The 13,814-nt window shown below is 56.1% G+C and overlaps 2 protein-coding genes across 2 annotated transcripts in view; both read right to left on the minus strand.

Annotated features, from left to right (window-relative positions):
- Nucleotides 1–10,362, minus strand: part of CHD5 (chromodomain helicase DNA binding protein 5) — a 31,523-nt gene extending 21,161 nt beyond the window's left edge. Inside the window, exons 1-7 of the mRNA XM_082493440.1 lie at nucleotides 10,224–10,362; nucleotides 8,816–8,946; nucleotides 5,647–5,826; nucleotides 4,705–4,823; nucleotides 3,907–4,145; nucleotides 2,458–2,582; nucleotides 1–124 (exon numbers count right to left, since the gene is read on the minus strand). Coding sequence (XP_082349566.1) covers nucleotides 1–124; nucleotides 2,458–2,582; nucleotides 3,907–4,145; nucleotides 4,705–4,823; nucleotides 5,647–5,826; nucleotides 8,816–8,946; nucleotides 10,224–10,287 — 982 coding nt within the window. The 5' untranslated portion in view covers nucleotides 10,288–10,362. The remainder of the gene's footprint in view (nucleotides 125–2,457; nucleotides 2,583–3,906; nucleotides 4,146–4,704; nucleotides 4,824–5,646; nucleotides 5,827–8,815; nucleotides 8,947–10,223) is intronic.
- Nucleotides 10,363–10,586: 224 nt separating this feature from the next.
- Nucleotides 10,587–13,381, minus strand: RPL22 (ribosomal protein L22). Its single transcript, XM_082493541.1, has 4 exons — nucleotides 13,271–13,381; nucleotides 12,767–12,871; nucleotides 11,856–11,980; nucleotides 10,587–10,805 (listed from the first exon to the last, which is right to left on the minus strand). The coding sequence occupies exons 1-4, from the start codon at nucleotides 13,280–13,282 to the stop codon at nucleotides 10,661–10,663; spliced, it is 387 nt and encodes a 128-aa protein (XP_082349667.1). The 5' UTR covers nucleotides 13,283–13,381; the 3' UTR covers nucleotides 10,587–10,660.
- Nucleotides 13,382–13,814: the final 433 nt, after the last annotated feature.

Consider the following 13,814-nt stretch of genomic DNA (forward strand, 5'->3'; position numbering starts at 1 on the left):
TCCTCTTTTTCTTTCTCCTCCTCTTCCCTCTCTTCCCCAGGCCAGCCGAGCACTCGGAGCGCACTGAGGAGCTGTTGATGCTGGCACTGTCAAAGTCGGATTCCTCCCGTTCCTCCTCTTCACTCTGCAGAAGGGAAAACCAAAGCACACACAGTGCAAGCACCGGCATCCCAGCCATCACTCCCAGAGAACACCACTCTGCAGCAGAACAAACCCCCAAAGACCCACATAAACCCATGTGAGATCATCAGCCAGCGGCTGAGCTCCTCGGGGCGCCCTGCTTTCCACATGAACAGACTAGCCAGAGCAGCAGCGATGGTGGCAGGGCGAGCGCTCTCCTGGCGCAGACAGACAGGGTCCACAGGAGTGTGTCACAAGGCATTAGGAAGCAGGAAAATCTCCTCTATCATATCAATGTACCCACCAGGCAATCAATCAGCGTAGATCTGGACTACCACCAGAGCCTCAGGCAATCACCTTGCACTGCTCAGCACAGGGACAGGTTGTCCACTTCACAGCACCATCGATGTGCAGTCACTGAGCAAATCTCAGCGCATATTTAAAGTACACAAATCAACGTGTCAGGTCCCTGCTCGGCCTCCCTGGCAAGAGGCGGGCACTGGGTTTCCCCTGCAGCCTGCCATCCCCGCTGGCACAAAGTGCAGAGGTATCGCACGGTGCAGCTGGCCAGGCACGCTGGGAAAGGCTCAGCACCTCGCAGGCACCAGCCAGCTGCAAGAGCCCACTGCTGTGATAGCGTTATCCTGGGTGCAGACACCCGAAACAAGAGACACATTGGGGGACAACCCCTTACTCCCACTCCTGTGCAGTCAAGGGCCCTCTTCTCCGCTGCTTGGCAGAACTTTGCTCCCTCTCTCTCTCAACACCCGTTTCAGCTTGTGTCAGCCTGTTTGTGTGCGTGCACGTAGGCATTCACGCTTGACCTTCCTTATAACATGAAAGGAGTTAAACAGACCTGGCATTCAATGGCGTCAAAACACAGCAACACGTCTGAATTCTTATTCTGGAGACTTATGCATGCAAATCCCTGATTTGCACACTATTAATCAGGTGCTTAGCGCTCCAGCTGCAGCAGCAAGCCCAAGCTCTTTGTAACTGTCAGAAACGTAAGTGTGCAGATCTAGAGTGCGCCCAGAGACGAGGTGAATTTTCCATGATGTGTGATTGAAAAAAGGCAGCAGCAGCTGTGTCCTGGTTTCACCTGTGATAGAGTTAATTTTCTTCCTAGTAGCTGCTGTGTTTTGGATTTAGTATGAGAATAACGTTGATAACACATATTGTCTTAGTTGTTGCTAAGTAATGCTTATATTAAGTCAAGGACTTTTTCTGCTTCCCACAGAGCTGAGAGGGAGCACGGACAGGACAGGCCGGCCAAAGGAATGTTCCATACCACAGCCACGTGCTCAGCATGTAACTGGGGGTTGGCCGGGGGCAGGGATCCGCGACCACTGCTCGGGACAGGCTGGGCAACCGATCATCAAGTGATGAGAAATTGTATTGCATCACCTTTTTTTTTTTTGTTTATTCTTTTACCATTATCATTATTACTATTTTTCTCTTCCATTACTGTTCTATTAAACTGTCTTTATCTCAGCCCATGAGGGTTTTTTTTCCCCTTTCTCTCCCTCTTCTCCCTATCCTACTGGGGGAAGGGGAGGAGTGAGTGAACGGCTGTGTGGTCCTACTTGCCGGCTGGGGTTAAATCACAATGGAGTAGCTGCCTCGGATTGCTCCTTTCGCTTCAACCTCTGACGCACAAAGGTATTTACAACTTGTCACGTGAACTAAAGCTAGAGAGTCAGTGAGCTCCAATAAGGGTGAACTAATGGGATTTTGATCAATAATATTATCAAGACCTACAAGACTTCCACCCAGTTCAATACTTATTTAAGAGATTTATTCTTTAAAATGCTCTGCTATTCTTTAAAACGTGCCTGATATTCATGTGCTGACAAGAGCACAGCACACAAACTGCAGTAGAGCCCTGTTACCGTGCTCTTACTGGGAAGCTCTGGTACCTCTGGGCTATGCTGCAGGACCACAGATGCCCGGAGGCAGGCTACGCTAACATAATTAAAGTATTTGATAATTCCCTTTGATGTACAGTTCAGCTGGAGTGCAAGCCCTGAAGAATTCCTTTGCCAATGAAATCTGAAATGATGGCATTACCAACCTAATCACTGAAAGTAAATGTGGTTATACGGTTTTAGCAGAAATCATGCTCAGACACGACGCCTTTACAAATCTGAGCCTGGACACAGCTCTCTATCAAAATGATAAACATGCTGATTGGAGACTGGTGCCTCGCAGAGGGGCACAAACAAGGCTGTGACACCCCTACATGAGGGGGCTTCTAGGGGAGGGCTTGTCCTGGCGTTTCCCTGCCGCGCTCCCCGCACCCAAGGCCCCATACAGAAAAAGGCAGCGTGCACTTACAGAAGAGCCCTTTTTCCTTTTGCTGGGGATTCCTCCAAACCGGAATTTCAAGCCTGCCATCTTTTTCCCCTTCCCCTTTTTCTTCCCGTCTTTGGAGCCCTTGATTTTCTTCCGCACACCCGGACCTGGAGAAACAGAAGACTTGTTTGGTACTCTACAAACAGCTGTCCCCCAAATCAGCCCCAACCCCAGGATTTACACAAAGATGAGAAAGCACTGGACCCTGGGGAGCAGGGCAGCGGCTAGCACTGCCCACAGAGCACGTCCTTTGGGGCAAAAGGCTGCAAGCACAGACCCAGCCTTGCAAAGAATCGGGGGAGAAAAGCCTCTGCCCTGGGATCCAGGAGGGGGACTGCAGACCACAGGGCTGCGAGTACCAAACAGGGACTCAGGGCTCTGCAAGGCGGGGAGAAAAGAGGCAAAAGAGGCAGCCACAAAGAGACAGGAACGCTGCGCTGAGCCCACCGCACGAGAAGGCTGCTGCAAGCTGCGCTCTTGGTCAGCCGCCAGCTCTGAGCCACTTGTTCAAAACCTCTCGAGGCATCAGGAATTGATGACTGCACAAGTGGAACAGCAACCTTCGCGAGGAGGAACATGGTGCAAACAAAGGGAGATCCCTCCCTTTCCCACTACTGTCCAGCTTCTACAGTGTTTTCCACAGTCCCTTCCAAGCGCAGGGAAAGCAGCACCAATCTGCCATCAGAAACAGGAAAACGTTGACAGCAAGAGACCCTTTTCAATACAAATCAGACTATTTCCAGAGGAGGTACTGCAGATTTATATGGTTGGGTCGCTCCTTGCAAGAGGGCTTTGAAGGCAGTTGCCTTTCACCCAGCTGCCAGGAGAATTAATCCTTTTTTCTGAAAAAGACCTGCAGCCTTACTGGCCAGTGCCTTTCCATCACTGGACTCCTTGCCACCTCAGACACAAAGCACCCGGCTCGACTGCCAAATGGTGCACGTTCATCTGGCCAGACCACACCTGCTTTGCCAATGCACCTCTGCCCTAACCTTGCTAACCTGCAAATCCTCTTCAGCTTGGACACCAGACTCTGAGGATACTGCTGGTTTCTGGAAGGCTTTACAATCCTGCAGAATCCCCCAGAAGAGAATACAGCAGAGAAATACATGGCCCAATCACTTATTTAAGATATAAGAATGAAGTTGAGCATTAAGTGCCACAAACTGCCAAAAGTCCAGAAGCTGCCAGGGTGATCTGCCATGGTACACAATACACAGCCCCCTCTAAGACTTCTGCAAGGGAAACAGGAGCTGCAGACACACCTCTGGCAGTACCGTGGCCTCCCCAGTTTGCTGAAGCATGTCTCCTGCCTGGAGATGCTTTGCCAGCCTGAAGATGCGGCTGGCTAGCTCTGCAGGCCCAACGGGTGGGCCGTACGCCACCAGTGAGAGCAGTCCCTCTGCTCAGCCCACCGCGGTCGGCACCTACCCTTGCCCTCCTTGGTCTTAGCCTTCCTGATGACGGTGGGAATGGCAGACTGCTGGGGGCTGGCGGCGAGCGGCGGGGCAACAGTGACGGTCTCTACAGCTGCAGCAACAGCTGCTGCTGCCGCTGCTGCCGAGCTGCCCTTGAACGGGTTGTTGGCACTGAACTCTCGCCACTTGGCACCAAGCACGGTCATCATCTTGGACATGGGGATCTTGGGGTTCTTCTTGGCAATCAGAGGCCTGCAGGGCAGGGGAGAGGGAAAACCACACATTAACAGGAACGCTTTGCTGCATGTCTGCTCCTGCTCACCATGTGCTGGTACTTCAGCCCAAGAAATGCACCAGCAGTGCATGCTTCACAGCAGCAGGTTGCTGTGACCCACTCGTAGCAGCTCCATTGGAAAGGCGGCAGAAACCAGAGCTTTCTTAAACAAGTAAATATACATAAAGGAGCACACTTAAACTTCCTCAGAGACTGCCTTTCCCTGAAAGACTTGTATTTGGAATGGCTCGCAGTATAAGCAAAAATTTGTTATTGTTACTCAATTTTTTTCATGAAACTTTTCAAATAAGCACACACAAAAAATAGGGGTTTGGAAAGAGGAGAGAGAACACTTCCACTGTTTTCCAGTCAATCTTGCAATTAAAATGAAGTCCTGAGGACCATTCCTAATCAGGCAGGGAGAAGGAACAAGGAGCTGACAATGCAGAATTTACTTCGCAACTTCACCCACTTGACTAAGCAACGCCCAAACCTCAGCCACCACACAAGGCCCCATCCAGACCTACAGCTTCCTACCTGAGGAATTGGCTGAAAGCCTTGTAATTAGTCAGGGTATGATAATCTTCTTCTGAGAAAACATAATCTACATCATCGAGGCCCCACTCCTCCATCAGCTGGGCTGAGCTTTTGGGCTCCTGTAGATTTGCAGAGAGACATCATTAACATAAATGACCGTGGCTCCGCAGATGAGCAGCGCAAGGCTGGGTTTGTCATGTGCTCCGTATCAAACGCTCCCCCTAGTCAGTGACATGCAAGGATTTGTTTCTGTGATTTACAAAACAGAGTATGCACAAGTGTTTAAACTAACGCTTCACACACTTCTGAGAAGCAAATTAATGCGGCACCATCCAAATGCTCCCTGTGCCATGTAATACAACACAAAGCCTTGGCAGGTTTCACATCTCCGAGAAACTCAATTTCCCTCTGCACCCAAGATAAACAACAGGGAAACATCACCTTTCCTCTCCCAGTCGTTCACCTGCAATCTCTTCCTCACCAAACCCAGGACAAGTGTCTCATGAAACCCCCAGGCCACCTTCTCTAAGCACAAGCTGCTCTGCCACTCTCTACCCCCATGTTCAGTGGACACGTGTGATGAACCTGTTACTGGCAGGATCTGCGCAGATGATTCAAGAAGGCAAGTTGCCTCAGACTGAGAAGCTGCCATTTGTCAGAAGAGCCACGCTACCTGACTAGGTCCCTAACCTCAGAGTAAAACACACTGCTTTCATTGTGAGGACTTGTGAGAGCATATTGCCATGTGGCTACATCAGTTAGCCCACTACAGAGCGCTTTGCTTATGCTGCTGTGCTTTACACAACGGAAATGTATCCACTAGCACAAGGTGACTGGCCAGAACACATGGCTCGGCTCTGAATGAGGTAACTCACAGAGATCTGGCCACATCCTGAGGTCTCATGTTGTAGCACCAGCTCAGTGTAAAGGAATCTTTGGTACCTTTAGACCTCCATCCTCGTTGTCATCCTCCTCTTCATCCTTCTTCTTCCGTTTTGGCTTTTTCTCCTTCTTGTCTTTCAGTTTTTTCTTCTTCTTTTTGTTGGGGGAATAGTCACTCCCTTCACTCTCAGATTTCTCCTCAATCTCCTCTTCGTTATCTGTCATTTCATCATTGCTCCCCTAAAACGAAAACCAACACTGGCGAAAGAGCAGGGCGTGCCCCTGGCTCTGCTCTGCTCCAACAAACCCTCCCAGCCAGCGCGAAGCAACTGCAGTCACCAGCCAAAGTCAGCCCTCCTTTGAATAACCCTGCTGTTACACTGGGGGGCTGGGGGAAAACACCATGAAAATCAGACTTGGGATCGGCAGGAAGTCCCTGACCACAGGAGACACAGACAGACAGAAACCCTTCATTTATCTGGAATTGTTTCTTCAGGGCAGTTTGGTGATCCCTAGCCAACCTTCTGCCCCAAATCCCCACCTGTAAATGGAGCCATTCCCCCTCTCCCTTCCAAGAGTGCCAGAAACACATCTGCTCATGCAAGGCAATCGATGCCCTGTGGAAGCACTGGAAAAAAGAGAAGAATGTGATGCAATACAGATAAAAACTGTATTTTGGAAAAGCTTGTGTAGGCCAAGATATATATAGGCTTTTGTCTCAAGACTCGTTCACCAAGGTGGCCAAGGTCCCAAGAGAGCCTGCGAGAGGCTGCGTGTGTTAGCCGGGGCGCTCCGGACCAGGACGGCAGAGCCCTCATGCCGGCGTGCAGGGCAGAAAGAGAGGCGAGCGGGAGGCTCAGCACCGCGGACAGCGCCCGGCCCAGCACCGCGGACAGCGCCTGGCCCCGCCGCCGCCGCCGCCGCCGCCGCCCACCCGACAGCGCCCCCGCCCCGGTAACGACGGGAGTTTATCGTAATGCCCCAAGCCAACGGCTGCTGCGGTGAGCCTTCGCTCGGCGGCCATCACGGAGTTCTCGGCTCAGAACAAACTGAGCCTTTCCTTCTGCTGGGTTATAAACAGTTGTAATTTGGCATGGAATAATTGGTTGTCATGGTAACTGCTGCAGTACAGGTTGAAATTCCCCCTCTCCGCTCCCTTCTCTGACAAGGACCTTCATTTCCATGCACTGAGGTTCAAACTGCAGCATGGTTATTTTATGCAGATTTTTCTGGGGGTTTGCAGCACCAACTCCTGCACCAGAGCTTCCATCAGTGTCGCCGCAAACCAAACGAGTTCCACTGCTGCTGGTGCAGGCAAATTCCTGTGCAAGTGCACCCCTGCCCCATGCCCCAATGACAAAACCACTGGGGACTACAGGGTGTCAGTCAGTCACAGTGCAGGCACTGCCCCATGTCACAGCCTTGCACCTCACTCCCACCTTCCTCTAGCAGGGGAAAGTCCACTTGCCCCAGAACTTTGGAGGAGGAGTTTGGGAAAAGGAAGCCCTATCTTTTATCTCCTCATCCCAAAACACAGCTTGGGTGCTGTTGGGTGCCTACTGACAGCTACAGCACCAGGTTCTCCCTGGCTTCAATGGACAAGGGAACAGTCTCCCACAGGCGGAACCAAGGCTGGTTAACACTGCCAACACAAGGCATTAATTAAAAAAACAAGCGCACTCAACGTTCAGCCTGTTATTTTCTCCCCACCCCCAGTAAGGCAGCAGTCAGACTCAGCACAAGCGGCACATGCTGCTGGGCTCAGGCAGACCAGCATCAACAGAGAATGAACAGAGCAAATACCACGGGGTTTTTATTTTATCTTTCCCCCTACAGAAAAGCAGCATAGGAAAAAAATATGTCCAACAATGGAAAAGGGACAGGGAGGCAGAGGGCCCGAGCCAGCTTTGTGTGGTATCTGCAGAACGAGAAGAGCATCACCATGGCCACAAAGGAGGGGAAAAATCTTCCTCAGGGCCACATCTTCTGCAAAAGGCTGGCAGGCAACACAGTGCAGAACGGAATCAGCTTTTTTTACATCAGCAGCTCATCATACTCCCATCAGTAGCAAAAGCACTTTAATGCGCTATCTCGTGAAGCCAATCTGTTTTCACAGATCCCACAGGGAGCAGCGGTGATGGCTGGCCGATAGCAGCATCGCTCAGCCCCAGTTTGGCAAGGGAAGGGGTGGGGATGCATCCAGTTGTGCTAGATGAGCACACTTCTCCCCTGCCACAGCATCACTGGGGAAGGAAGGGGGTTGAAGAACCTCCGTTGTTCACCACTGCTTCCTAGCAGCCTATTTGCATTTAGGCACCTCTTCAGTCACCTTTAGGCCACCGCACAAGATATCTGCTCCCATCCCCACATCCAGCACTGCCCAGGGACAGGAGAGCAAGAGGCAGAGCCCACATGGCACAACATGGCGGCAAGTCCTGCTCTGGCACCGCGCCATTTCCAAGCCGGGTGCTCTGGCAGAGCAGACACAGCTCCGGCCAGCCTTTCTGACCAGACACACCCTTGGGGAAAGCCTGACCCTCAAGGACATGATATCCCACTTTTGTTATCCTACAGAAGGCCAAACAGCCCTTCCACATGCCAAATCCTAGAAGACCCTACGCTGTCTTACTTGCAAAATGCCCTGGACGAACAAGGCTAACACTGACCTCTGCAGAAACCTCCAAGCCCTGCCCCAGTCATGCCCCCAACGTGGCAGTTTACATCTCCCTCCTCAGAAACACGAGCCCCAGATGCCACATTGGTACAGGACATGCCAGAAAGAGTTACTGTCTGAGCCTGGAGACAACAGCAAGGAGGTGGTGCACAGTGCAGGTGGGAAGGCTTCAAACCGGGGTGGACAGTATCATTGCACACATGAATGTATGCACCACAGCCCAGCCCCTCCCAAGGAGGGGGCAGCCACATCGCTGCCAGAAGCCCTGGTGGCCACTTCTTCCCCCTCAGCCACTCTCCAGAGAACACTCGTTGGGCAGATTTCCACCCCAGAGCACCCAAGCTAGACAAGAACTGCTCACGCCCTGGCTCTGGGTCACCTCTCAGGGCCAGGAGAGCACCTACTCAGCAAGGGAACACCCTGATAACTCCCCCCCTTTCCATCCACAGACACCCAATAGGTGCTTGCCAGCAGCCATCAGTGCCCTGAGCAGCCTGCCTCTGCGCCATGGCTCATAGGAACCCCTCAGCCCAGCGTGAAAGCATGCAGCATTACCTCCTTCTTCCTCCTCTTGATTTTGGCAGCCTTGCCATCTTTCAGCTTCTTGGATTTCTTCTTTTTCTGCACAGCCACTTGTTCTTCTGCGAAAAACTCATCCAGTCCTTCCAGCACCCCATCATCTTCTTCTGGGGACAAAAGGACGGATTGCACAGGCACACAGGACACTACATTCATTATTATCCTCTCAGGGAGCAGACCCGAGCAGCAGCATCAGGTCATGAGACACGGAGCTCCCTGGCCTCGAACCGGCAGCTGGTCCACTGCTGCCCCTCGAGGGAGTCTGGGCAGAGTCCTGCCCAGGAGCACCTGTACCAGCACTTTTCCTGCCCAGCTCCTCACTGCCGCTCGCACACGAATACCCGAGGTTTTGATGGTCTGTATTTTGCTCTCAGGAAACAGGGGCACAGGACACCCCCACGCACTGCCTGCTTATACTGATCTGGGCCCACAGGTAATTAGGGAGCATTAGGCTTTTACCTTTCAGATCTCCAAGTAGAGCCCATTAAATGGATTCAACAGAAGGTGAATGGGGAAGAGGAATGTCTCATGTGGAAGACATGTCATGGCTCACGGGAGGTTGGTCTGCCATGGCTCCACGCTCAGGGAGGGCCATGGGCACCTGGCCAGGCTGTGTACACCAGCTCAGGGACCCCAGCCCCAGGCAGAGGCACCAATCCCACCACACGCTCTCACCTTCCCATCATTGTTACCTCCCCAAACCCAGCACTTGCCAGCAAGTCACAGCATCCTCTCCAGGCTTTGCATTTCTTTAAGGCCTATGTCAGTATTTTTAATTTCTGAGCTTATATAATAGTAACACTCCAGAGTTGTAGGGACATATCTCTTGTTCGACTTCAAGCCGGTTTAGGCTCCACCGAGGCGGGTGCCTGAGCTCCACTGAATCCACCGGGGAGGACGGGAGCCGGGCAGTGCCGGGAGACCGCCCCTGGCCGCCGTCCTGCGGGAGAAGGGGGTCTGGAGCCTGCCCTCCACCGCGCTCGGAGCCAGGAGGGGGATCGGCTCTCCGGGGCGCGAGGAAGGACCCGGGCCGCCGCCGAGAGGAAACCGCGGCAGCCCGGGAGTGCCCGGCCGGGGACCGCAGCCCGATGCTCAGCCGGAGCCGCCCTCAGCCGGGTCTGCAAGCGGGAGGGTCCGGCCCGGCCCGGGGACAAGCGCGGCCCTCGGAGAGCTGCCAACTCCGACCGCCGCGCCCGGGCACACCCCCCTCGCCGGTGGCGGCCGTTCCTGAAGCGCGGGGATAGCGAGGCTGAGCCGGAGGAGCGGCGCCCAAGCGGAGACCGCCCCGGGCCGGGAGAGCGAGGCCGGCTGCCCCCGCCGGGGCTCGCCTCAGGGCAGGCCGCGCCGCCGCGCCCCCCCGCCCGCTCCCCCTCCCGCCGCCTACCCGAGACGTCCTCCTCGTTCTCCGCGTCCTCCAGCAGCTCCCGGCCGGCCGCCGGGCCCCGCATACCGGGCGGCGGCAGCGGCCAGCGCCCAGCGCCGGGCGAGGCCGCTCCGCGCCAAGATGGCGGCCTCCGCGCCACGCCCACCCCGTGACGCGCTCATGTCACACACCACGCCCCCGGTCCCGCCCCTTCCCAGACCACGCCCCCCGGTCCCGCCCCTTCCCAGACCACGCCCCCCCCCCGGTCCCGTCCCCTCCAGCCCTGCCTCCCCCGGTCCCCTCCCCGCCGCTCCCCGAAAAGCCCCAAATTCCCCCCAAATCCGCCCCCCCCCGGGGCCCGCCAGCCGCCAGCGGAGCGCGGGGTATCAACAACTCTCCCCGCCGTTTATTCCAGGAAAGCAAAACTGTACAAAATGGCGGCCGGACGGCAGGCCGGCTCAATCCTCCTCCTCCTCCTCCTCCTCGTCCTGGTTGATCTGGAAGTAGCGCAGCTCGTAGCTCTCCTTGCTGTTGGCCACCACACGCAGCCAGTCCCGCAGGTTGTTCTTCTTCAGGTACTTCTTGGTCAGGTACTTCAGGTACCTGTGGGGAGAAGCCTGGCTGAAGGTGGTTCTGCACCCCGACCCGCAGCGTTCCTCCGGCAGCACCCAGCTGCCTCGCCAGGACGCTCCATCCCCCTGCAAACTCACACAGCGACTCCGGCAAACACAAACTCCCATTCCTGCAGGCTTCCACTACCACTGGGAGCAATGCATCCCATCAGGCACGTCCCAGAAAAGTTTCCGCCAGGAAACAACGCCACCAGAGAATCACACCAGCAATGCCGCGACACGAAGCCCAGGAAATCATTTCCCTCCCCTCACCCTTTCAAGGCTGAAACCACAACACTGTATTCCCACGCCACCGGTTCAACACGCCGCAGTGTATCTCCACTTGGATGGCAGCTAACCACTGCCGGCTCTGACAGCGGCTGCAGGGATGTGCCGGGTGCGGCACCCACACAGAGAAACCACATCAGCTGAAACACAGGTGCTTACAGAGCAGGGCACTGCCCCAACATCACACACGGTTTTCCTCTTCCCACTGTTTTAGACCTCCAGCTGCCTCACAGTGCTGTCTCTGTCGCAGCAAAATCCACATTTATCGAAGCCAGACAAAGGGAAAGCAGCCACGAGAAACAGGCAGCGGGCAGAAGCCCAGCAGGACAAGGAGCGGAAGAGCCTGGCTGAGGATCAACCCCTAAACTCTGCACTTGGCATCCTTTCAGCTGCGTGTCCTCCCCAGATGCCCACCCCACCGGCCTTCCCAGCAAGAGTATTGACCACGTATCTCTCAGAAAGATCATGTGAGAACGGGCAGCCGCTGCACCAAGCATCACACAGCATTTGACCAAGAGTCTTGCTTGGCATGACTCCTGCACCGAGACATCTCTTCATTTCCGGTCCCTCCTGCCCACCAGGCTCCCGTCTGAATGCTGGTGATCAGGCTCCCATCTGAACAACCAGACTTGATGATCTCAACCTAAATGATTCTATGATCCCCCCACCGAGGGCCAACTGCTGCCGGCAGCAACCAACTGCAGTTCTGGGCACTGGCAGCAGCCTTGTGATGGCACTGGCACTGCCACCTCACCTCTTTGAGAACGGGACCTCCGATGTGACCGTGATCTTGCTCTTGCTCCTCTCGATGGTCACCACACCCCCTCCCAGGTTTCCCGCCTTGCCGTTCACCTTGATCCTTTCCTGCAGGAACTGCTCCTGCAAGAGAGGAACGCCACCGCTGAGCTGGGGCCATGAGCTCCTGCTGGAGAAGGCCTCCCCAGCTCACCCATGCCCAGCGCTTCATTTTTTTGTTAGAGCTGGGGAAGAGACAAGTGCTGTTATGTCCAGGGGAAGCAGAGGAAAACCACCTTCCTGCAGGCCAGGAGACTCCGAGCCTGCCAGCACTTTCCGCAACTAATCCAACTGGCCCATTCAGAGCGGCGCGTAAGTAAGGTTCTCAAGCACAAATGCATCAGATTAACGAGGTAGGGACATGTTTCCTGCCTTTTGAGGGCACAGCCAGTGAAGTGATGGCTGGGTTAAGATCCTCCGAGAACACCTCCGCCACAGCCCTGCACTTGAAACCCACAGTCGAGCACAGTTTGAACAAAAACAGGCTCATCAGAGAGTGCTGAAACACAGTGCTCCCTGCCCTCACCATTCCTCACAGCGTAACAGAAAACTCACCCCATGAGAGATGAATTGTAATACTGTTTGACAGGTAGGGAAAACGCTTGCACTTCAAATACAAAGTGTTTTAAAACAATAAACATCTCATAGCCGCCAGCACCACCCAGGTTCCCTTTGTCTGGAGGGTGTTTCCCAGCGCTGCAGGCTTTTACACTGAACCGGCGAGGGGCAGAAACAGAGAGCAGGGGCAGCGGGGGCTGCTGGGCCGTGCTCGCCAGCATACTCTTGGAAGTGGAGCCAGCAGCACCCCCCCAAAAGGCCCGGTGGGGCAGCGAGGCCATCCCTGGGGTGGCAGAGAGGCTCCGCACTCACAAAGTTGGCGGCGTCCATGATGCCATCCTCCACGGGGTGGGTGCAGTCCAGGGTAAATTTCAATACCTGCTTCTTTTTTTTGCCACCTTTCGCTGCGGGCTTCTTCTACAGCGGGGGAAAAGAGAGAGCCGTGAGGAATCGGCTCCAGGCCACGGGCCCGGGGACAGCGGGGAGAAGGGAGGGGGGCAGACCGAGCTTGGGGCTGGAGGCGAGGGGACCGGGCCAGGCTCCGGGCAGACCTAAGGGAAAGGGCCCTGGCCAGGATTCGGGCCGGGGGCAGCAGGGAGAAGGAAGAGCCTCCCGTCCCTCCAAGCCGCACGCCCGGCGCTTGGCGGGCTAGGCCCGGAGGAGGCCCAGGCCCACGCGCAGGCCCGAGCCGGGCCGGAGGGGAACGGGCTGGGGCAGGACAGGGCGGACGGGGCCAGAGAAGCAGGGGCCCAGCAGGCCCCGTGCGGGAAGGGCAGGGAGATCCAGCCCGGCAGCCCACCGCCGACGGAGACTCACCACGGGCGCCATGGCGGCTCCAGCGAAGGGGCAAAAAGGGAGGGCCGCGCCGCACGCATGCGCAGAAACACCCTCGGGCAGCCAGGGCGCATGCGCCCTCCGCCGCGCCGCCTGCGCCCACGCCGCCGCCGGGCCGCGCGCAGGGCCGCCGCTCGCCGCGCGCCGCGCGCAGGCTAACCTAGCCGACCGCCGAGAGCGTCGATGGTTTCCGGCCCCTCCCACGCACTCCCCTGCCTGCCCCGCGAGCGCATAGTGCTGCCTGGCTGGGCGGCGCACGCGCGTGGCGGGCAGCGCGGGGGCGGGGCCGGGGTACTGGGGCGGGGCGCCGGGCTGTGGGCGGGGTCTTCGGGCGGGGCTTTGACCTGGGGCGGGGTTGGGGCGGGGCCATATAGAAGTGGGCGGGGCCGGGCTGCAGCAGTGGGCGGGGGATCACGGGCACCGGGGGACCGGGAGCATCGGGGATGGCAGTGAGCGGGGCCCGGGTGATAAGGGCCGGCAGTGACCGGAGCGTCCAGGGATCGGGGCCGGCAGGGACCAGGGGATC

Source organism: Vanellus vanellus (assembly GCF_965231255.1).
Source record: "Vanellus vanellus genome assembly, chromosome: 20".
In the NCBI taxonomy this organism is placed as follows: Eukaryota; Metazoa; Chordata; class Aves; order Charadriiformes; family Charadriidae; genus Vanellus; species Vanellus vanellus.

Bases quoted from the DNA above. Each gene is read 5' to 3' on its own strand.
- RPL22 (XM_082493541.1), bottom strand. The intron at 11,981-12,766 runs GTGAGTGCGGAG...CCTCTCTTGCAG, and splicing joins TCATGGACGCCGCCAACTTT to GAGCAGTTCCTGCAGGAAAG. The intron at 10,806-11,855 runs GTGAGGTGGCAG...TTCTCCCCACAG, and splicing joins GAGGTCCCGTTCTCAAAGAG to GTACCTGAAGTACCTGACCA.